This window comes from Acromyrmex echinatior, chromosome 4 (assembly GCF_024713525.1).
Source record: "Acromyrmex echinatior isolate Ae372 chromosome 4, ASM2471352v2, whole genome shotgun sequence".
In the NCBI taxonomy this organism is placed as follows: domain Eukaryota; kingdom Metazoa; phylum Arthropoda; class Insecta; order Hymenoptera; family Formicidae; genus Acromyrmex; species Acromyrmex echinatior.
In genome coordinates this window covers 15074902-15099646 of record NC_141855.1, presented here as the reverse complement: position 1 = coordinate 15099646, position 24745 = coordinate 15074902, and the positions used below count along the sequence as shown (strand labels likewise).

General features: G+C 35.9%; 2 protein-coding genes across 2 annotated transcripts in view; one reads left to right on the top strand and one right to left on the bottom strand.

The window, feature by feature from the left end:
* LOC105145459 (Down syndrome cell adhesion molecule 4) overlaps positions 1-24745 on the bottom strand; it is a 230904-nt gene that overhangs the window by 196694 nt on the left and 9465 nt on the right. The gene's annotated exons all lie outside the window — the stretch shown is intronic.
* LOC105145457 (uncharacterized) lies at positions 769-7860 on the top strand. Its single transcript, XM_011054992.2, has 2 exons — positions 769-1702; positions 3409-7860. Exon 2 carries the CDS (start codon positions 3458-3460, stop codon positions 6923-6925), a length of 3468 nt encoding a protein of 1155 aa, XP_011053294.2. The 5' UTR covers positions 769-1702; positions 3409-3457; the 3' UTR covers positions 6926-7860.

Here is a 24745-nt window from a genome sequence, read left to right as displayed (position 1 = left end):
ACAGAACAGGAAGAAATACACTTCTGCGTGCATATCTCTGTGATCGAAAAAATATTTCTGTTTCAATGGACTTTGATTAAGACATGAAAGAATACAATAGTTATTAGCTTTATCTCTCTACATCTATTGTGTATAAATATTTTTTCTATAAATTTCTAATAATAGTGAGATAAAACACGCATGGTATACATAATACATAGTACACTATATATATATATATATATATATATTATTAACACAAATCTTTATCAAAGCATAAGGATCTTTATATTTATCTGATAAGTATTACAGTTTCTCTTACTAATAAATCTTTTATCACGAAATATCTTTATAAACTTCGTAATCATTACTTATTTGATTTAACAAAATTTAATATGTTCTGATAAAAATGAACTCATCTCTTTCCTTAAGACACTCTCTTTCGTGTAGACACGATGTGTTACTAATTTAAATATCAGGCATTTAAAAGTGTCATGAAGAAAATTGCTAATTAGATTTTTAGAAAATTAAGTTTCTTAGAAAATCAACTTTTTATAAAAGGATAACATAGTACAATAATTTAAACAATATATTGTTTTAATAGTTTTATAATCAATAATATTGTATTTAATAGTTTTACAGTAATACTAAATTGATTATCAATTATGTTATGTTACATTTTCCAATCTTATCACAAAATTATATTTCAAGATTGAATAATAATCAGCACATGTTTCAAAAGCATAACAAACTATATAAAATTAAAAAATTATTAGACATCTCGCCCGATGATAAAAATGTTAATATTTGCTTATTTTATATATATCAAGATATAAATGCGATATTATTTAATAATGTCGAATACGAAAGACATGAAGATAAATCGTATATAAAAATGGTAACAATGTTAAATTTTCCTTAAAATATTACATATTTCCACGCGAACGCGTTCTCGTCGCCCTCAGATAAATCCAGAAATTATTCACCCGCAGAATACAGCAAAATACAGGGATGACGGAGCGGTGGTGGGGAGATTTGTATCGCAGTCTCCGAAGGTGGTAGGGACATAAAAACGGCGTGATAGACCCTTCATAGGCAATCGTACCTATAGCTAACAATAACGTTGCAGAATCTCCAAAGCTGCCGAGGGCCACGGAGATCAAAGGCACGCGAATACTTGATCTCTTTCGATTAAAAATCACATTTCAAACTGTCAATTTACATATCCTCCCAATTCACTCTCTGTGCTATCGCGTCTTAACGTTATCTTGCAGTCAGCTTCGCTCTACCACGGATTTCGCGTCTCTTCGCGAGCCCCGATCCGATGAAGATCGATATTGAATGAGGAAGTTTTGAACGGCAACTTCAATCTTCTCGTTCTCGTGAAAGGGAGAGTCCGGCGACGGCGAAAATGGAAATATCTCCGCTGGAGAGGGTGAGGCTGACCAGCAACGTCCGAGGTCCACCCAGTTCACTCACCCTCGGTGACGCCACGTGTCGATAACAGCATTTCGGCCAGAAGGCGAGGCGATTGCCCTGTCGCGGACTGTGCTCTGTTTCAAGTTTTGCAAAGTGTCGCGAAATTTTCGCGGGAAATGCGTGACTCATGACAACGACAACGTACAGTACTCAAAGTGTCACGTTTCAACACGGGAGCGATCTTCACAGTTCATCGGTCATGAAACGAAGACGTTTGAAGCACGAGGATCTTTGTATCCTGCGGGTGAGAACTTTACGAAGTATTGATTACAATCTTTATCATAATAATTTTAGCATTTCACACAATTTCGGAGGTTCAAAGCAAAAACTGTGCGAACACAGTCATTTAGAAACATTTTATCACATGAGCTTGAATTAATATAATTATTCTAATTAATATATATAAATTTAATTAAATCAAATTATTACATATAAAATAAATATCCAGAACGTAATAATTAATTAACTCTCCGCCAATAATTGGAGTTTAAAGGCATCATCGATATTTTAATTATAAATTTTGATAGATAAAATTTAAACCAATAAAGAATAAATAAAATACAATTTAATTTTTATGATGGTAAAAATTCGTTAAAACTTTGACAAGAATAATACTAGATTTTTTGTAGATTTTTATATAATCCGGAAATAAAAAATTTGCTCTGTTTCTCAACCCTCCTTGCTTGCTGATGAAAGAGTTAAAATTCCTGCTGACGGTTAATAAATTAAACCTTGTTATAAAGAAGATTTAATTTAATTTAATTAACTATTATGTTCTATATATTTGTAACAAGCATTCTGTTTATAACAAGCATATAAATACGAAACGATGGATCGCAGAAGATAGTCGACAAACTTCTACAGTAATTTTCATTTCCTTTGCGACATTGACGATTGTGATAACAGGGAGTCTAAGCATAAGAATTATTGCGTTGAAATGTTTTCGAACTTGTGCACGCACAACTCACGCGATCTTTCTCACGCGCATATCACGCACGGTCGGACACAATGGCAGAATATCGTTCAGAGTTCACTGACCGTTATATCGTCCACTTACATTATATTCGCGATATAAGGCTGTCATCCTGAATTAGTAATTACGCCGCGCTTTCTGAAATGCATATTCGTACTATCCTCCGAATTCCCTGAATACGGGGGGGGGGTGGACGTATAATATGAGTCATGAGAGGGTGTCCACCCTGTTTCCCTCTCCCGTCCGATATCCCCCGATCTCCCTTTTTCGAGACCGCATGTCCATCGTACGCGAGCGAGGGTGTCTCGTTCACCGTGTCTCGTTCGTCAAGTTTCGCGTGCGTCTTCCTGCAGCACGAAGTGCTCGTTAACCGACCCCAACTCCCCCTTTTCCTCCAGATCGGTCGAGCGAAATCATTATAATCTGCCTACCGAATTAGTGTCGCCTTCAACGAGCATTCGCGATTTTCTGCGCTCGCGAGACAACATATTCGAAATTTATATTTATGCGAAAAATCATCTTTCTTACGATGTTCTTATATAATACTTTTGCTATGATGCTCTTATATGACATGTTAATTATTTCATTAGAAAATATAATAAATAATCTACGTTTTTTATAAAGGGATAGACAGTACAAATTTTAAACTTCGCAATTCTCACGTATCAAGAAGATATTATATAAATACTTACATAACAATTTTCAACAAAATTTTTATTAATAAAATTCAAGGTATAATAAAAAAAAAATTACATTACTTATCTCTAATTTACAATTAAATCTAAACACACAATATACGTTTGAACGTAAGTTTAATTTGTTACGAAGTGTGTTTTTGTATCAAGAAAAGTGGCAAAAGATAAGCTTTATGGAGAATTATTCTATGAATTTCTTTTTCACAAAAACTTTATCAAATACCAGATCGTACCGTTTTCAGAAACTTTTTAAACACGGGAAATTTGTCTGTTCCTTGCCAGACGGGCAACGTCTAAGGAAGTACGGGCTGGTCGCGTGAGATCCACCGAGATGTCGAGTATGACATCGTCGCAAGACCCCACGACGACGGCGGCGATGGAGACGACGGAACCGGACAGCGACGGTTCGAGCTGCGACGTCTGGAAGCGCGTTCGCGGTGATTCCGCCGACACCGGACCCAAGAAGCGTCGAAAGCAGACCACGCCGGTAAGAGTCTCGTCTGGTCTTGCGGACGTGCACGAGGATGTGCGCGAGGACGAGCGCGAAGACGAAGACAAAGGTAAGCTGTCGTCGCGATCGCCGTTGCTGAGCAACGACCATCACCACCACCAACAACATCACCACCACCACCACCACCACCTTCACCATCACCATCACTCGCCGTCGTCGAAAGACGAGAATCTAAACAACGAGTTCCGCTGCCAGCACTGCGGCCGGCTCTTCGACAGCGACGAGACGCTCAATGTCCACGTGGATGGCGAGCACGGTGACGCAAATCAGGCAACGCCAGCTGTCACCATCAAGGTAGAGCCGGCGCAGCAGCTGGATCCAACTAATGAGAGTCCCATTAGTCTTTTAAGCGTTAAGAACTTCGCGACCACGTGGTTGGCGTCCAGCAACCAGCAGCACGTGCAATCGCAGACACAGATGCAGTCACAGAGCGATGAATCGTGGTCGAGCGGCCCGGTCAATCAAATCGTCACGATGACGAATCATTTACAGGCTCTTTCGAGTTTTCCGGGCACCCTCGCGCAGTATCTACCCCTACCAAATTTTCCCCTGACCGATCCTCAACTCCCTAGATCCTCCCTCGGTCCTGTGCCGGTCAAGATCTTCAATCCGGACGCGTATTGCGATATGTGCAATAAGGAGTTTTGCAACAAGTATTTCCTGAAGACACACAAGGCCAACAAGCACGGAATCTACGTTGACTCGCCAGCGCCAACGGCTATGGACCCCATCAATGTCGCTGGCGGCAGCGTATTCGGTGCCGTGAACTTCCACGCGAGTAACGCGAGCGTGAAATTGGAGCCGCCGGCGACTCCGCCGCAGAAACGTTTCCGTAACGAGGATTCTACGAAGAAGCACAAGCAAAAAACGCACAACGAGTCACCTGTGGATCAGCAGTCAGATGGCCAGCAGATCTCTATGCAGAGCGAGGAGGATCGAATGACGTCGCACGACAGTCCCGGCGATATAGAAGCGCTCTTGAAGCAGGAATCATATGGCATCGAGCAAGAAGACGCGACCTTTATGCCGGCCCCTAGACATCTCTCGCCCCAGTCCATCCAACAAGCACGTGATTCTGGTTTCAGCGCTGATCTTCTGCGCCGACTTGGGGTCATAAATCCCGAGGCATTTTGCGAAATCTGCTGCAAGGAGTACTGCAATAAGTACTTCCTACGCACGCACAAGATGAAACGGCACGGCGTTGTCGTGCAGGACAGCGAGCAATCGCCCGGCAGTTCCGGCACTACTGTCAACACCTGGCACCAGGTGCAAACCAGTCCACTGAACTTGATCGTGTCTGAAGCTGCTACGAGTGCGGAATCTAATGACCGCGGCAGCGAGGAATACGAGTGTAAATCCTGCACTATTCGTTTTCAGACGATCGATCTGTATCAGGCGCATTGCAGGAAGATGCACGAGGGCGAGGAGAGCGGCTCGCCGAAACAAGAGTACGACTTAGACGGCTCTGATCAGCGTAACGATTCGATCTCAGAAGACCTTCAGAAGCTGCAGACGATGATCATGCAGCTGAATGGTCTAGATTCCGGTAAGGGATTATCCTGCGCTGCCTGCGGTAGAGAATGTGATTCGAGGTCAGCCTTACGCGTTCACATGGCGACCGAACACGGTATCACCGGTGATGAATCCTCGATGTCGCCGCAAAAGTCACCAATAGTCATTTCGACTATTCTCTGTACTCTCTGCGAGAAGGATTATCCTAATCAAGATGCATTAAGGAGACATATTAGCGAGGAACATCAGCCCATCGTATCCAGTGCTATTACTCTGCCGGCATTGCCGCCAACGGTAATTGCCTCTTCCGCTAGTTCGACACCGACCAGTCAGACTCCAAGTGGCCAAGCAACAACGATGACAGAAAAGAAGGTAACGTCACTAACTCCTACATCGAGCTATTGCGAGATATGCAACAAGGAGCTGTGCAATAAGTATTTCATGAAGACGCATATGCAGCGGATGCACGGCATTGAGATCGAAAACGGCGCACAGATCGGCGGCGTCATCTGCAACATTTGCAACAAGGAGCTTTGCAGCAAATACTTTCTGCGAGTTCACAAGCATAATACTCATGGAATCATCGATGATAACACGTCGTCATCGGCGTCGAACAACAAACAGGAGTCTTATGATGTTCCTAGCGCCGAGGAGTCGGCACTGAAACCGGAACAATTGGGCGATCTTAGTCACAGATATTTCATTCATTTCACCGAGGTATGTCCAATTTGCAGTCGGAGGTTCCGCAGCATCAAATGGTTGAAGGCGCACTTAATGGGCGACCACGGGAAAGCGGGGATCGACAAATGGCGCGAATTGGAACAACAGTATCAAGCGACGTCCAGAACCTGCGGCAGAAGCGTTGCTTCGACGAAGAACACGCAACAAACATCAAACCTAAAAATTCCCAATGGTTTTGAGGTTACCCAACAAATCAAGCCTGTCGATTACACGAGTCTGGGAAATCAAATGCTATCGAATCTTTTCGGTTCCTCATCCGAGGAGTCTCAATTAAAGAAAAATTATCGCTGCGGCTACTGCAACTTTACGACCCCTGTATTACCCTTTCTCTTTCTTCACGAGCGATCCCACGTGAATCAACAGGAAAATCTCGAAGGAGATCGAGCATTACAATGTCCGATCTGCTCGCACGACTTTCATCAACCGGAGCTGCTTCATCAGCATCTGCTTGCCAAGCATCAATTCCCCTCTCTGTTATCGCAATTTCAACATCCTCTCATAAATAATCTTAGATCGGATATCGATATCAAGGCGAGCGACACCAAGAACAGAACTGATCAGGATACGAAAGATGATCGTGTGGAATGCAGTCCACACACCGATCGGAATATCCCCGAGCCCGCCAAAAACCAGCGGCAGGACGAAACTACAGTAAAGGTGACTCCTCAGGGTGTGTACAAATGCGCCCAATGCGGTTATGCGACGACAAATCTGAATCGCATCAAGAAGCACGTGCGGAAAGATCACAAGGCGATAGGCGATCCGACGGAAAGCGTGATTGCCGAGCTCAGCAAGACCCTGAAAGATGTAGCGAACAAGCAGAAGATGCCAGCCTGTTACGCGATGCCGCAGGACATGAATTCAAATCCCGACAAGACCATTATGCAACCGTTCCTGATCGAGGAGCAGGATCTGATGCAGGTGGGTGCCGAGTCTAGCTCGGCGAAGAAATTCGCGCCGGCTCTGGTCTACTTGCCGGTCAAGTCCAGAATCAGCAACTCCCTGACCGCCTCCTTCACTCTCACCCCCGCCTGAGTTTAGATCGCGATCGTGTTACTTCGCGTAAGCATCTTGGAAGAATACGAGTGGCAGCATCTGCATCTGCGACCTGAGCACGTGGTATCGGTTCCTATTTATCATGTAAGACGAGCAGCCAAACGGCAAGTGTTATTTGCACTATAATATTTTGATGTTCCATTAATTTTTACGTATCTTTAGCGATTTTTGCAGGCTTTCCTATTATCGAAGTATTAAGTAAGTCCTTCGGTGTGCGAATTAATAGGTTGCGAAATAAAGTAAAAATAATCAAATAAACATAATGACCGGGCAGATGAGATTATTCTTCTCCTCTAAAGCTAACTTTGCATCGTATAAAAAATGATTTTGAAGCCATTCAGTGTCTGAGAAAACAATAAATAGAAATTTTTTAAATAATTTTCTTAGACGTTAATTGCTTCAAGATCCATTCTTTATTGTGCAATATTATCTTTGTAAGAAAATAATCCCATTTGACGGAATTTCGTGTCAAACAGCTCGTTGCCATAACACGAGATTGTTCGTATTTTGGTGACACGTCATCGATTCATAATACGAGAGATCGTCCTGAAGCAACGTGGAGTAGGAATACTCGTTTGCACGTATTTTATTTCGAAATGATTTTCGAGGGATGACGAATTTAGCAGACCGAAAAGATCTCCTTCGAAAGAGAAGACTTTTCAAAAAAATAACAAGTCGAGATTGTTATTATTGTTCTAAGTGTAGGGAACATACTCGTTATATACTCTTGTAAATACTTAATCATAATTAATTAAAATACGAACGGGTGATCGACAAAGTTCCTATTTTAAACGCGATAGGCTCTTCGACATCGGGAAGCCTTCACTCTCTTCGCTTCGCATTTTATTTCGTCCATTTTTCTTGCTTCAACGATTTTGCTTCTGCTCAAGTGAACCAAAGAAAAAAGAAAAAAATCGCGCGTAAGACCGAGCGCGATCATTCGATCGGTATTAAATTCATTTACTTATCGACTTGTTCTTTCGTGACTGTTCTAGTCAATATTTTATATAAATATAAATATAAATATATATATATATATACACATATATATATATATATATATATATTTACGTGAAATAAGAAGAGAATTTTTTCAAAGATAAGACAAATTTAGAGATGTATTTATCATACATACATAGAGTACACTAGACTCCGAAAAATCGTCGTGCGGTGCTAATTAGACCGCTAATTATCGTCGCGACGTGTACAGCCAAGAGGGCGAGAGCGTGATACAATAGTAACGGAGGTATTGGGGTATCAATGTGCAGAGAAAATCGCCAACCAACTCAGGGGTGGACACAGTATAACCCGTAACAAAAAGTACAATCGTATACACAGCCAACGCATTGCATAGACTTTAAATAACTTTTAACTTTTAATGATGAGATATAGCGCGCATCTCGTAAATGTTCCGCGGATATATCAATATAACGATCGATCCCTCGCCCAACCGTCTTGGGCTGTGGGGTTGCGAAATGACCAAGCTCGATCCACTCGAATATTCGATGAACGGCCCCCCGATTTATATATGTATAAACTACATATAATTATATAGCATACTCGGATTATTTAACTAAGAGATTACTTAATCTAGTCGGTAAACACCGCGGACATCGAGTCCGAGATAAAAGTTCCTCCTTGAAAACTGTTTCAAACTTCGTGCCTTTGCAGCTTGAGAAAACGCATTACCCGCGAACTTCCCCGTTATCACGCAGGTCTCGATAAGGTATATCCGAATATAATGGGCTGATTTGTTATAATTATAATAAATATGGTTTCTATCAGGTGTTCTCTCTTTTTCTGTCTCTCTCTCTCTCTCTCTCTCTCTCTCTCTCTCTCTCTCTCTCTCTCTCTCTCTCTCTCTCTCTCTCTCTCTCTCTCTCTTGATCTCGTTGTGTAATAACTGATCTTTTTTCCTGGTAATGACGCAATTGCGAGACTTTTCCTTGAGAATGAGTCGCAAATAACTGCGGAATTGTTTCACGGAAATGTCCCATAAATATTTATCTCGAAATCTCTCCATTAGAAATATGACCGTTTCATGGCACACAATACATTTTAATGGTTTCCGACTAACACGATCTTAAATTATCGCGTGTTTCTAAAAGTTTAGTTTTCTGAAGATAACAAAAAGCTATAATATTCAAATGTTCGTTCAGAGATTGCCGTCTTTTCAAAGATTAAACGATCGAAGATATAAATCGCAATTGAAAAATCGGTAAAGATCGGTAAAATTTCATTAAATTGTTTTAGACGCGTCGCAAAAAACTTTCGACAATTCTTTCTTCGTCAGCACTCGAGTCCGATCGAAAGGACAGTCCGAAAGGACAGCTGTTGCCGCAATGACCACACTCTCGATAGCTGAACATGCAGCCGTTCTGACCTGCCTAGCTTCCCAGCAACACATTTCGCAGCACACCGGTGTGCCCATCCCTCCACGATGAACAAACATGCACGCTGCATTTCCGCCCACACGAAATTGCCCTTGCTGTGTCATAAAATAATAATTCTGCTTACTCAGTGCAATCTTTACTTACCGAATAATATTTGGAATGTCAATATTTTTTCCAAAAAATTATCAGACAAAAGTTTCTATAGACTTTATGTGACATTTAAATAATTTTAAAATGTTTTTAAAACAAACGCGGAATCAGAATAATTTTCTAGGAAGAAAAAAGTCTTAGGAATATCTTAGGAAACTCAGGTTCAAATGTAAATTATATGTACATGTATTTTCGAAAATAATTATATTTAGTTTTTGAAATGATGTGAAGCTGTGCAATTTTTCGTTTAATTAATAAATTATCAAGGTAATTAATTGTACATACTATAATTCTTTAACTCAATAATTAATGGCACGCAAAGAAATAAATTACTTAAAACTACTATCGAGAGTGACATACGAGGCGATAAATAACACAATCGGATAGACGTATCGGTTCTCACTAAAATATAACATTCGGCATTCGTCGCATTCTGGTAATGCGAATTCGGCGCTGTCAGAGACGGCAATGATTTATTCCAGGACGATTTCCATAGCACGAGTCGGTTTTTGTCTCAGGGGCCATAAAAGTTTTCCCCGCGCGCGCGCGCGCAGCTGAAATTCGAGAACCGCGTCATTTAACGGGGCACACATCGATACCGTTGCCGAAAATTCGTCTGAATTAGTATGCGCACACGCGTGCATTAATATGACTTAGGGGAGAAGAGAGGCGATCGGCCATTACGCAAATCTATCGAGGGGTTTAAGAATGAAAGAGACAGAGAGAGAGAGAGAAAGAGATAAGGAAGAAGTGGAAACGGTCAACTGGACAGAGGGAGAAAGAGCGATTCTCGTTGGGGAAAAATGAATTTTTAGTCGGCATTGTCGTGCCGACGAGACGGGCCCGGACAAACGGGCCTCCACCATCTGGTCCCCCCTCTGGCGAGGAGGTCAGGGTGGAGGAAGGAGGTCGCGACCTTGGCGGGGATTTTTCCGAAAAAGTTCTGAGAACGAAACGAACCGGGGTGGAAAGAGAGGGACATGGCATCCCACCCTTCACTGCTTCTGCCCCCGCTTCACCTCGGCTTCGCCTATTTTTCCTACCCCACGTGCGCGATGCGCGCGGTGACACGCGAAACGCGCACATCCATGCAAAACGGCTACCTCGACCCCGCTCTTAATTGTGTCCCATGCAGATACGCGTATTGTGCACTTAATGGTCCGTGCGCGATGCGTTACGGATGCCGATTTTAATTATTATCGCGAGAAGGAGAGGGCACGCGTAGAGGGGTGGATGACAGATTCGGGCGATGTCGGGGAAGCCGGTTCTTTCGCGCGCGTGGCTGCAACCATTTCCGGATAACAGCGAGCGATCGTAACGGATATGAAATAATTTCTTTGGTGCTTCGGGTGTAAGAAGCACAACAGTCTCATCAGTGTAAAATATCAGAAAAAGATTCAGATATCTATGACGGATTGAAATATTATATTATTAAGCAAAACAATGATAATTATCAAACAAATATTACTTTTATCATTTCTCTACCGTAAAAGTAATCTGTTGGGATATTATTTTATTTTTAAAAAATTCTATGTGCCGTTAAATTTTCTCGAATAGATGTATGATTACCGCTCTCTTTATCGAACACCAAAGACTTAATGACCAAAGACTCGTGCAGTATGATTTTTCTTCATTGAGAAAGTATTTGTATCGATATAGGTATTCAATTTTTCTTCTCTACGTACAGTACATTTAGATTTATAATTTGACGGAATTTTGGACGATCGCTAAATAATTGTAATACCACGAATATCGACGCATGTCGAAATTGAGAAGTAAAAGAAGATTTTAGCGAAGAGAGAAAGCTTAACGGCTCACATGTCCAAAATCAGCATTGCCTTTATAACGTAATTGAGCGCAAAATCAAAATTTTACCCGTAAACCAACAAACAAATATGAAAAGTATATATATATATATATATACATATATATATACATATATATACATATATATATTGTTCATTAATATATATTATTGATTATATTAAGAACGTCGTAGGTTAAGTGTATTTCGTATGTGAATAATACGAATATGAATTTACGTATATACCTACATGTACACCGTGTAATTCATGTACAATAACAACGAGATACAAGCGTACAAGCGTTCGACAAGTGCATACGGTATTATAGAGTGTACATTTCATGAAATTAGGGGAATTAATTAGCATGTCTAGTCATTTTGGAAACGATTTACAAATTCCTATACCTGATCTAGTCACACGATGTAATCAATGCGACGTATTTCGATTATCAGCGCAATCGATTTTGTCGTAGATCAATTGCATATTTTTTTTTTTTATATAAGACTGCGTGAAACGATAAGAAACACATATATTATTTTTGTTATTTTATATTTTTTTACGTACACGCCTAAGTTCTCGCAATTATTTAATTATTTATATACGTGTGATCAAAAGAAAATTATATGAATAAAAATTTATTTTTTTCTCTTTCTTTTATTTCCGTTTTCTTTTGTTTTTGTCGTCTTCCTTGTAATACATTCTTTAATTAGCTCATATAATTTTTATTTTAAAAAAATATTAATACTGCAGAGGAGAATGCATTTTATTTTAACAACGGTGTTTGTCGATGCCAATAAATACGGAGATTATTTTCGCATCTCTATCGAAGCATCGAAATTCGAACTCACCGGAATTACACTGGCTTCAAACGCTCGTTTTAAGATATCGAGTTACCCGATCCACGGTTTGATGGGCGGCTGTTAGACTGCCGCCAATTCGTCGGTTTTGTTTTTTAAGGGTGTCGCTCCTAGGGTGACTTTTTATCAACTGTGACAAATAATATCCAAACATGTTTAATATGACAAATTATATGGGCGCGCCCTTCGAAGTTTTTTGCTCATTTTAAAATGAATGTTTCATTCAACAGTAACATTCGTTGAATATAATTTGCTTCGGATTATTTTACGCGCGCATATATTTTTAGTAATATAATAACTCAGTGAATTTTATATAGAATATATATAATATAGAATATTTGAAGCACTTAAAAAATTATATGCTATTAAGAAAAATTTCAAATACTTTAAAAAATCAATTATATTTTAAATAACAAAATGAAGAGCACGCTAATATTCAAATTAAAAATATATTCTTCTCTAGCCTATAATTCCACAACACTGTTATGTTTCATTTAGAGTCGTTTCATATAAAAAAAAAAGAGAGAAAGAATATGATTTATAACAACTGCTTATACTGAGTATTTCATCGTCTATAATCAACGGCGAATGACGACATTATTTTCCGTTTCGATAATAGAGAGCGTTATCGAACGGAAAGGACGAACGAAAGGAAAAGCGGATACGACGATTTTCAATCAGAAGAAACATACTATAAGTCGATGAGACGGAGGCGCTTGCGCTATATAGAAGTTTTCCTTTCGCTTGATGGCCGGTGGAGTCGAGTCGATTTGAAAAGGGAAGGCGGAAGGACCCGTCATCCCTCTCGCACCGAGCGACGACCGACCGATGAGTAAATGACACACAGCTCAGCCCCCCTGCTTCTCTACGTAAACACACAGACGTACGAACGTGCACACACTTGAAAAACGGATGTCCACCCACATACACATACATTGACGTCCCTAGTGTAAGGGGGATGTATAAAAATCAATAATCTTGTGGTTTCCAAGAGCCCCGAAAACGAAGGAGAATGTGGCGCGAGGGTGGCGGCCTTTAGCCATGTAAGACAAAAGATGAAGAGTATTTCGTTATCGTTCATTATTGTATTCGTTGTGATAAGGAATTTGAAGGTGCTCACTCGTGAACTCGATCGACCTTGCCAAATGCTTTTTGGAAGAAAAAATAAATTATGTGCATGCGTTTCTAAGAATATAATGTTTCTAAGATATTTTCGAATTTTAAACATGTGTTTTCACATGTGTTTCAAAATATTTTTAATATGAAAGATAAGATTTAATGATCACTTTAAATTTCTCAGTCATGTATGGTATAACTCAGTTATTGTAACGATTCGCATTATTGTATAAGATTTTAAAAATATTTGAAAGAATTTTTAATTAAATTTTAATATTTAGTATTAAACACATTCAAAATTTTCAATGGTAAAGATATTTGAATTATTAAAGATATCTAAATGATATTTAAAAAATAAGTATGTTTTTACAATATGAGAAATCCGCTTCTCTAAAACTTAAATCTTAAAACTTGCAAGTCTCTCTCCAATTTATTTACAGCACTATTTCATCTTTTATGTCCAATACTACATACCCTCGCCAGATACACGTACAATAATCATGATCGTTTTGTTTCCCTGTCATTTATTTACAAAAGAATCGTTCGACCAAGATCCATAGCAAATTTCAGAAAAAGGTATCGAACTGTTCGCCCCTCCAATACGATCCATCCAACTTCCCCTACTCATCAACTACCACAGCTTATATCCCGAGAAGGAAGTGGATTGCAATTATCAAAGCCTCCCCCTCTCAATTCCACCCTTCGCCCTTTCTTACGTTATCCGTTCCGATCTCGTCCCTTTCCTCCCTTATCGCCTTTCGCCAACTTGTAGAAATTTTATCCTTCAATAATAATTTCACCATCGCCGTTATAACCATCGCCACCACCATCACGACGACGGGTTACCATCCCCTATCGACTTATTCGCATCCTTTTCTTCGTCCTGAAACTTCTCAGCGGCCGCAATCTATGTCTCTAACGATCAAAGAAATCCACGCTCAGGGATGAGGGTCAACAAAATGCCTTCTCGCGCGGAGAAACTCATGAAAACACTATGGTGCCGCGATTGAAGGAAAACATCTTCAATTTGAAAAAGAAAATTCGTAGTATCAAATTCATTTATAAGTTTCCAAGAAGATAAAAGTAATAATTTAAAGTACTCTATTTAAGTTCTATATTTCGTAACAATTTTATAATATTTATATACAAACACAAATATATATTTTTTTTATTACGTCGAGGCAAAAAATGTTATATATAGAATTCCGTCGCTTTTCACGATTCTGTGTAGAACTTATTCTATTATTCAATTTTTATTTCAATTATTCCTGGCAATTACTTTGCAATCCGTTATATTTTTTAATTAAGCGATTATAATCAATTGAAAATATGCAACAATAAATATTGAATCACTTCAATGATGTCATTATAAATGTCATACATAAAATTCCATTACTTTTCGCAATTTTCTACTAGAATAAAACTAATTTTATTTCTAATACAATTTTTAATTCAATTATTTCTGGCAATTACTTCGCAATTCATGATATTTTTGCAATTGTGTGATTATAACCAGAGATTGTGTAGCGATAAATATTGAATCGCTTCAACTATCATTAAATTCGATGGATTATGAAATCTTAATCGTGTAAGAGGAAAGGTATCGCAAATAACTGACGCGAACGAGAATATTACTATCCTCAAGAATAAATAACATTATTGTGAGCAATTATCGTGATCGAATAAATTCCAAAATTAACTAATTAAGTTTTATAATCTGAAAAAGACTAAAAAAATTCAAGAATTATTTTCAAATGTTTCTGTTTTTGTATAAAATATTTAACAATCAAATAAACTAACTGGTTTATGACGCACATAATCCGCGCCCGTATTTCAATTCTATCCGCTTTAACTCCGAATTTATCGTTGAATGAGTTTGACGCAACACATCGCGCAAACTCTGAACAATGAAGTATCGAGCTACCATTGGAGATGATATTTTATAAATGTCGTATCGCGATTTATTGAATGAACCCTTCGACATGCAAAAAAAGTGAGAAAAAACCAAAAACAGTTGTCCTGACGTGGAGAAACCCTTTCACGATTTCTCGCGCCGCGAATTGCGTTTCCAGTCGAACGATTCCACGAGAAGGGTGAAAAAGGAGAATCCGCGAAACGGGAAACAGAAATCGAAGGGTTGAAAACGGGAGCATTGTGCATCCCATACGTCTGTATGCACCCTTGGAGACAGAGAGGTGAATATACCTCGCGCGTATACAACCCTTTATTTATTTAGCGTCATGTCCACGTGCCGGGTGCGCGTACGCGTTTTCCCCATTTCAACGGATTTCACCCCAAAATTTTCAGCTGGCGCGTCTCTCTCCCCCCTAACCGATTTACACAATATTTTGGAAATCCTCTATAAGATTTCGCTTCTCTATCTCCCCATCTTGCACCGCCATCGGATTAGCTCGTGTACTCGCTATTGTTGGACCTTCACGACCCTTTTCATAACGATCGATGCCAGATGGGTGAAGCGCGTCGATCGTGAAGATCCGGCACAAAAAAAAGTTTGTAAAACACCGCGGAATTCGTGAAATTAGGGTTGACGCCACGTGAGAGAGAAACGTGAAAACATGAAAGAAGGGCGAGTCCCTGCGCGACACGTGACGCACTTTTTCATTTTTCTCTTTAAGAAAAGAAAGGTATAATGGAAACAATATCTATTGAACTTCGAAGGATTGAAGTTTGTTTGAGATTTCATTGTGCAGAATACACGACCCTCAAATATTTATATATTAAAATTTTTCTATCGATAGACAAAATATAGAAATAAATCAAATCCGAGTCTTTTTAATTAATTTATCTGATTTTTATATCTGATCTTTCTAAAAGTAATTATCTTCAAGAAGTAATTATTATTCAATTAATAAAACAGTTAGCTAACTTCTAATGCAGCTGTAAAAATTGCTATTTAATTTTGAAATTAATATTAGATTATATATAAATGTAACTTTATATATTAGGTGTTGGAATTAATTCGTAGCGTTTTTAATGAAAGAATGTTATTTATTTCACATGAGCATTAAAAAATACATTAATGAAAGTACTTCCCATCACTTGTAAAACGCTACGAATTAATTCCAACACCTAATATAACAGAAAAAATTTCAGAGAAGATTATTATCTTGTCTATGAATGATACTTAATTTATTGATTTCATGTCGACTTGAGCTGTACTATCTATAAGAAAAATAATAATACAATAATTAGTTTTACTAAAATCATCAAGGAGTGACACCAAGTAATACAAAACTTAACTTTTACTTAACTTTTCTTTATCTGCGTTCTTTTTTGCATGATTAGTAACAAGACAATGCTTATTATTCACAATTAGTCGACGCAGAATAGTTATTCTTTTTAATAGCTTGAAAAACTCAAACATATAATTACATTAAACTTCAAAGTAAAGACAATAATAACCCTGGAAGAGTAATTACAAACGCCAATTATACAATATATAGTACGCACACAGAATATAAAATAATAAAAAAAAAAAATCTAATAAGTTCTACGAAATAATATTTAAATTTTACGTTAAACGAGCCTTAATCATTAAATATTCCCAAATCAACTCTTTCAGACATTTTTGTGTTTATATAATAAATTAGTTTTGAAATACAATAATTTATAAAATAATAATTTTACAGTGATTCTCCCATCAATTGACTTGAAATCGAAATATGAGAAAACAATCTATTGATTTATTTCGTTATTGTCTCTGTTGTCTTTGTTTATTGTATTGATTATTGTCTCTTTTGGTTTTTCTTGTGACAAGCGCCTCTGGAAATGTTCGAATCACTATCTTCAATCCTGTATAGACACTGATACTATAATAATAATGTCCGAATGATGTAACTACGAAATGTTAGTTCTCAGGAATCGCGTGGCTACCTCAGCAATGAATTTTTACAAACTTATCTTTACTCATTGTCAGACATCTGCGGAGATGACGCGCATAGAGCGCTCGCATGAAGAAAACGTGATTATCGCAAAGATGACCTTGTACATCGACGGTGACGACGACGAAGGTTCGCGTCGTGCGAAGAAAATTCAGTTCCTATTACATTGTAAACGGCTAGGTTCCTAAATTGAGCTTTATCGAGCGACACGTCAGGTTAGTCCGGTCGGAGTAGATTCATTACGTCGAACAACGGCGGCCCCGATAGAACTGGACCAACCGTATCGTATTCGCGCGCGCGCACATCCAAACACGTCATTTAATCGGTGAGCGAAAGAAGTGATCGAAACAATATCACTGTTTTACGTAACAATTTTGTGTAAAAAAAATTATTTTATCAAGAAAACAAAAGTCACTCAAATACAAAATGTACATTAAAAAATATAGAGTGTACGAATATTTTGTATTAGTTTTATCTCCTACTATTCTTTTTGAGAAAGGTGCATTATGTTTAGTTTATCTTTTCAACAATTTGTTTTTTTCTTTTTCTTTCGCTTATCAATACAGACGTGATCGTACACGTGTTCGCGATGCGCAACGTTGTAAAATTAAGCATTATTTTAAGAAAATGACTTAGAGTTAAGGCACGTAATACGTAATCATGTACATGTACGAGATATAAGTTTCGTGGATAATCAAAATTAGTAAATAGATCGACAAGGCGATACCGCAAGAAATTTAATCGGTAGGGCGGTATAGATACTTAAATTAATATGATTGTAAGCATCACGATTCAGGGTCCTCTAGTTCTTCTTTTCTTGATCGAAAAAGGGAATAGCATAATTAAATTTGTCTACTGGGTAATCAAAAAGTACAAGTGTGATGATATCGGGTCAAGACACATACATATACACGCGACGAATTATTAAATATTTACTAAAGAGCGTGTGAATTAAGAGAGATATGTACATAATAAACTGGCCGAGAAGAGTCACCATAATTTTCTATGTTACTTTACAGCAACTAATGCGAGATGTATGCAATGCGACACTACTGAATGTGAACTTATCGAAATTAAAATCAAAAGACTGTATTCCGCACGATGAAACTGTGTGACGAGTTTATAATTTCCGCCTTATCTTTCGATCGCAGAGTATCCTTTGTGTTTAATTGTTAAAAAACATACAAACGTAAATGTACATCAAAAAAAAAAAATATCTAATATAAAACTGCGTAAATGTACGATGAACATAATCAAATTAGAACAAATGTCATAATGTTTTCCGCGACAATTAGAACGCTATTCTCACTATTATAGATTCTTTCAGATTTTCCATTTCATTAATATATAATTCCACTTTTTCTTAATAATTTTTAAGCATAATTAACAATTAGATAACCATCCTTATTCATTTTTATTCTAACGTTGCTTAGAAACTATTGCGTGTCTATTTTTGCGAAGGACGGATCGCATAATTAACGAGTATATTATAATCCCGTCGTATATTTTTGCCAAAGTTCTTCTCGAAAACGAATTAGTTTTCAAACACTCTGCCAATATTTTAGATCGATAAGATTCACGCAGATATATCGTTAGCTTTTGTACGTGACAGTTTTCGTAAACAAGACGATATCGATCGAGTCGTTACAGTAATCACCACCCTTTCCCATTTTTTAAGTGTAATGGTAATTTAGTGTAAGGACAGCAGTAAAACGAACGTTCCTATTATAATGCTTTCATCTACCATATATATTTATAAATATTTATGCGATAGTATTTATAATTATAGCGTTTATACCGTGTCCTCTATGACGTTTTCGTTTTGGTATTTTCAGAAAGTGACAAACGATATTAATTATACACGGTAAATCTAGTACGGTAAATCTAACTGAGATTATAAGAATTATTGTGTATCTATATCTGTGAGATATATATATATATATATATATAGAGATAAATATAGAAATATATATATATATAAAGAACTGAGAGTAATAATATGATGTGTGTGTGTATGATTAAATTAATTAGAATGAGAACTATTGCGAGAGAGTGCACGCGTCTTCTGTAACTGATTTGTGTAAAAGATTGTATATCAATCACTTAACTCGTATACAAATCTATATATACCTGACATATGTAATATTTTAATTAAAAAATATTTTAATCAAACTATAATATTTTAATCAAAATGGTAACGAGAAAGAGGTAGACTAACATATTTGATATGTAAATTTAATACGTAAAATGAGGCTATGAGATTTCTTTTACACAAATCAGATATGTGATATGGACGGAGAGTGTGCTGTGCTTCGGTGTCAAAAAAGTATTTTTACCTTCGACCGAGAGATATTTTTGAAATTCACGTACGATCGTGATGACGATTTTGTCATAGAGATAATTTTTTTCGCGTGCATCTCTGCACTTTACTTATATAATATATCTCCTTCGTGCATGATATATTTTCGAGGCGACTCGTTAGTCTAAATGCCGACAAGCGATTGAGGGTACAAAGTGTATGAGAAGGAAAAGAAAGCGATGAAGGAAGGAGAAATTCAAAATCAAAATATTCAGAATCAAAATTACATTGTAAGTTCATAGAGATTGTTCGTCGGATAAATATTATTTGTTAGCCGAGAATAGTTGGACACGTCCAATAATATAGTCTAACAAACATTAAGCTCGTTGTTCTTTTATCCTCCCAATTACGTATTTTTATAAATAACTTTAAAAGAAATTTTGACCTACATTCTTAAGAATCGTAGGAGGAAATAAATATAACATAATGAAAAGGCAACAAGAATTTATAAGAATAATGTAAGTCTATTTACATAATATAATATAGTGAAATTCTATGTGATAAATTAAGTTTCAGCGAATATTTCTAAATCTGAGTTTTATTATTATTTGTTGTATTTATAACGATTTGCTTAACCTAGATGATAATGCTATAGGCATAAACAATTATCGAATAAAGTGATATTTCTATACATCAAAGTAGAAGAATGTCGATAAAAATTATGATAAATCAAACATCTAAGATAAAACCTGAGACATAACAAGTGGCAATTATGGTAAAAAAGATTAATCGTTCACATCAAATCATTTACGTCAGAATTACGATCAATTTTTATTATATTGAATAGTTGACGATAAAAATGCTGTAATATATATCTTTTTCTCTCCTATATATATTTGTAATAACAAACGCGATTATATTTTTCATGTTTCTTTCACATTCATTGATGCAACACGCGATAGAAGACAATTTCCTATTTTACGTAATAAACTTGGAAACGTATTCGTGACTCTTTTTTTACAAAAAATACCGTCGTTACATTTCCTGCGGAAAATAAATTACAAAAAACTTTAATTTATTACAGAAACCGATTGATTTTGAAATCTTTTAATTTGTACCACTTTCGGAAAATCTGTTTATATAAATATTGTATATATATATATATATATATATATATATATATCTTTAAAATAATTAATATATAATAATTATACAATAATAATGTATATAACAATAATTTTTTCGAATGAATATTGTGTATCTATATGTAAATGTTACATTACTCAATTTACTTACTCAATTTTTTAAATAAAAATTCCTCGCTAGAAATAATTAATCAAATCAACGTTGATCAATGTCGATAATACTAATCGACATCGATCTGATCAATCATTTATGACTGAATTTTAATTCTAAATAGAAATTTAATTTTTAATTATTTATGTCGCACGTAAAAGTCATCAAATCGAAGTTTCCTCGCGCAATCGCAACGATATACGATGAAATCATATCTCATTCCTATCGGAGTATTTCCCTTGTACATTTCAGGTCACATTCACTTGAGTCCAGGAATCTTATCAATGGCACAATGACGCGCGAAGAATTCCGATCTTGTGCATCGAATTGCAAACCACGTGGGGATTGAAAACATGATCAATACATCAAATTTGTTCGTTACCGTACAGAGAGAGATAATAGTTTCTAAAATTATGTAACAAATATGCACGAAGAGTGCGATATCAGCAGACACAATGACGTTATACAACAAATAGTCGTAGAAACTTCGATATTGTTATTATTAATCACCAAGAAAAAATTACCGCGAGATCACGATCCATGTGCGATCGACCCTTTCGATATCCGGCATTGAAGACGCAAACTTCGCTGTAATATTTTACCTAATCATGGAATAAACGCGTGACCACCTGTCGAGTATGAGTCTTTGACCGCAATTGGATATACAATTTCCGGAGAGAAACACGTCGTATCGCGTATCTTCCTTGATATCGTCCGTTGTAAGAAATCGAACTGCTTATTCCGCTAAGAAAATGAACGAAAAATAAACAAAAAAACGCGTGCACATCCTGAGAGTTAGTACAATGATAATCGTAAATATATGACGTTTAGCTTTGTATTTATATTTATATATTTACATTTATATTCATCGAGCGACCATACTTCGGCTTTCATTGTCGTCTTACATCGCCTGAAATGAAACGAGACAAGTGGAAGATGCGAGCACGGAATTTTCGCTTCAAGAATTTTATCATTGTGTATTCTTCTTAGTAATCATCATCCAAATGCGACTTATTATCTAGAAGTAGTGGAATTTCAAGTATTTACTTCCGAGATAAAATACAGAAATGTGGCATGAATACATTATATAATTTAATTGCGTAACTTTATTTTTTAGAAGACGAATATTATCAATTATCATGATGGAATGACACACTTAAGTTTACTAGAACATATGAATAATTATAATGATATTCAGATAATTAACGGTCTACTTTAGTGTACTATCAACGTTTATCGTTGAAAATCAACCATGACCAAATGACATACTTAAAAAGGAACACCAGAGTAACAGAAAAATAGAATTGACTTTGGCATGCAATTGTATTATTAATAAATTACATAGAATATATATATTATAAATTATATTATTATTATTTAATCTAATACAAATTTAAAGTATATTTATATTGTATACTATATATTAAAAAAATAAGTTAAAATTAATTTATCGTGAAGATATAAGATATTTAAAAAAGCCTTTCTTCACGGTTGACGTAGAATCTCCATTTATAGGCATAGGAAACAAATGACTTTAGTATATTAATTTTAAATGATATCGCTATCTTTAAATCATATCTTTTTTAAAAATAAAAATTTTTAACAAAATACTGATCTAAAGTTGAAGATTACGATTTTAATGAAAAACTTTAGATGTTCATCAGTCTGTTAAAAATTATTATTTTTTAAAAATCTACGATCAAACAATAGATATCATTTAAGATTAAAATCATGCCAAAATCATTTGTTTCTAATATCTATAAATGGAAACTTTATGTCAACTGTGAAGAACGCAGAGCTTTTTTTAATGTTTTATATCTGTTCCATATACATATAATTTATTAACAACACAATTGCACGCCGAAATCAACTCTATTTTTCGTCATCCTGGTTGCCTCTCCTCTCCTCCCCTCCCCTCCCCCTTAAGATTAATAAAATATATCAATAATTAGAATGATATTCATATAACTAAAGGTCTATTTTGTACTATACTGTATACATTTATCGTCATTGAAAATCCTTTATATTACTATTGCAAAAATCGTAATCATGTTTCTCGTAGCTCGGCACGCTGAATGCTATACATTGTAAACATATTTTACAACTGCTTTATCGCACGCTCTAAAGTCTAGACGGCTGTAAATGAATACCTCAGGTTCATTTTCCTTCAGTAAATACGGTTGTAAAGTACATCATAAGTCATGTATTATATACGTGCAAATCATTGACAGTGCGATTTCAAATATTGTGAAATATAATTTATACTAAAATATATATATTTAGAATTTAAAATCAATATTTCTTGTAATTTTTATTTAAATTTTATTTATTTGCAAATGTCCAAATGAAATTAGTTCTTTATTATTATATTCATAATTTGATTAAATTGAAAGTTTTTAATATTTCTCAAAGAAGCTTAAAGGCGTGCAATTGTGTTGTAATAAACAATAATTTAATTTTTGATATTAAAAACTTAATAAAATTTGATGTACAAGACATATAAAGAAACTTTCTATTTAACAATTATTAGGAAACATTTTAAAATTTTATGGACGTGTGTATTATATGAATTCAATCATAAATACTTATCTCTCAAAATGGAGACAATATACATTTTAAACCAATTCAAATATTGCGGCAAGCCGAACTAGCTCGCGGTTTACTATTATTTGATCAAACAGTTCTACAGCACTAGCTTAATACTGTCAATCGACAATTTCAATTCGTGCGTTCTGAGTCTCGAATATCGTGTTTCATTAACTGTGTATTAACCGTTCGGTATGTTACGCAAAAAAATATTTTTCACGTCGTGCAAGCGTATTACGATGAACATGCAAGAAAATTCTTTCTACAGACGGATATCGGAGTCACATGCAATTGCAACCAAGAATGTCCGATCGATACTAGTACAATCCCGGTTAGTGAACTCATTTCTTAAACAATAATTTATCGCAGCGAGTATCGCAACTTGACATAAAAAAATCCATTTAATTAAAAATTCGTCTGTATTCAATACCGAACATTTACGATAAGAATAGCAACAAATTGAGTTTATAGATTTTAGATAACACAGCAATATCATGTCCATCCGATATCACCATTCCCATATTTTTACATATATGTGTGTGAGCTTTATCTCAAATACTCATATTATACTCATATTATCTTACAGACAAAATTATCACTCTCATTAATTTAAAACGCTTGCAATACGCGAACAGCTTATTAATTTTAAAAATATACTTATTAATTTAATTATTATTAATTTGAAAAAAAAAAAGTAATTTTTTTTCTTGAAGACAATTACAATTAAACCAATTTATAGATAATGTAAGATAATTTCAGGCATTATTCGCGAGAAAATTTTATTATTTAACATTTATTTATAATTATATGACAAAAATTAACATCATTTAATCGATGGATTTTCCTTTAGATTTCCAGGATTTCTAATAAAAATTTATTTTTTTCTGACGTATATATGTTTCCCAGAACAATAAATTCTTATTTTCTCAAGATGTACTTTCCATCAAACTTTAACAAAGAGTTACGATATAAGAAAATAAAAAGTTAATAATAATTAAAATTTATTATTATTAGCAATTAATCAATGCCGAAATTATCAATAATCCAAAATTTAGACAATATTGCTCTTACAAGAAAAAAAAAGAATTCACAAGTATGTCACATTACAAAATAATCTTTCCTAAACGTGCGTTTCTTAGTTCCGGTCAAACTACATACACAGTTGCCAATCAAAATTGTCAGTCCAAACTTAACAGGTAATTGTCATTAATGACTATTCGCTGGCCAAAATAATCGCCGCCGCCGGATGACGACGGTCGTAATCGCCGGTGTGTAATAATGCAGGGAGATTTAAGCGATGATCTACGATCGTTTCTACGATATTTAGACGCGGTGTTTTCCCGTTTTTGACGGTCACGAGATAACCGTGAATTCTTGCGTAAAACCATATTTGCG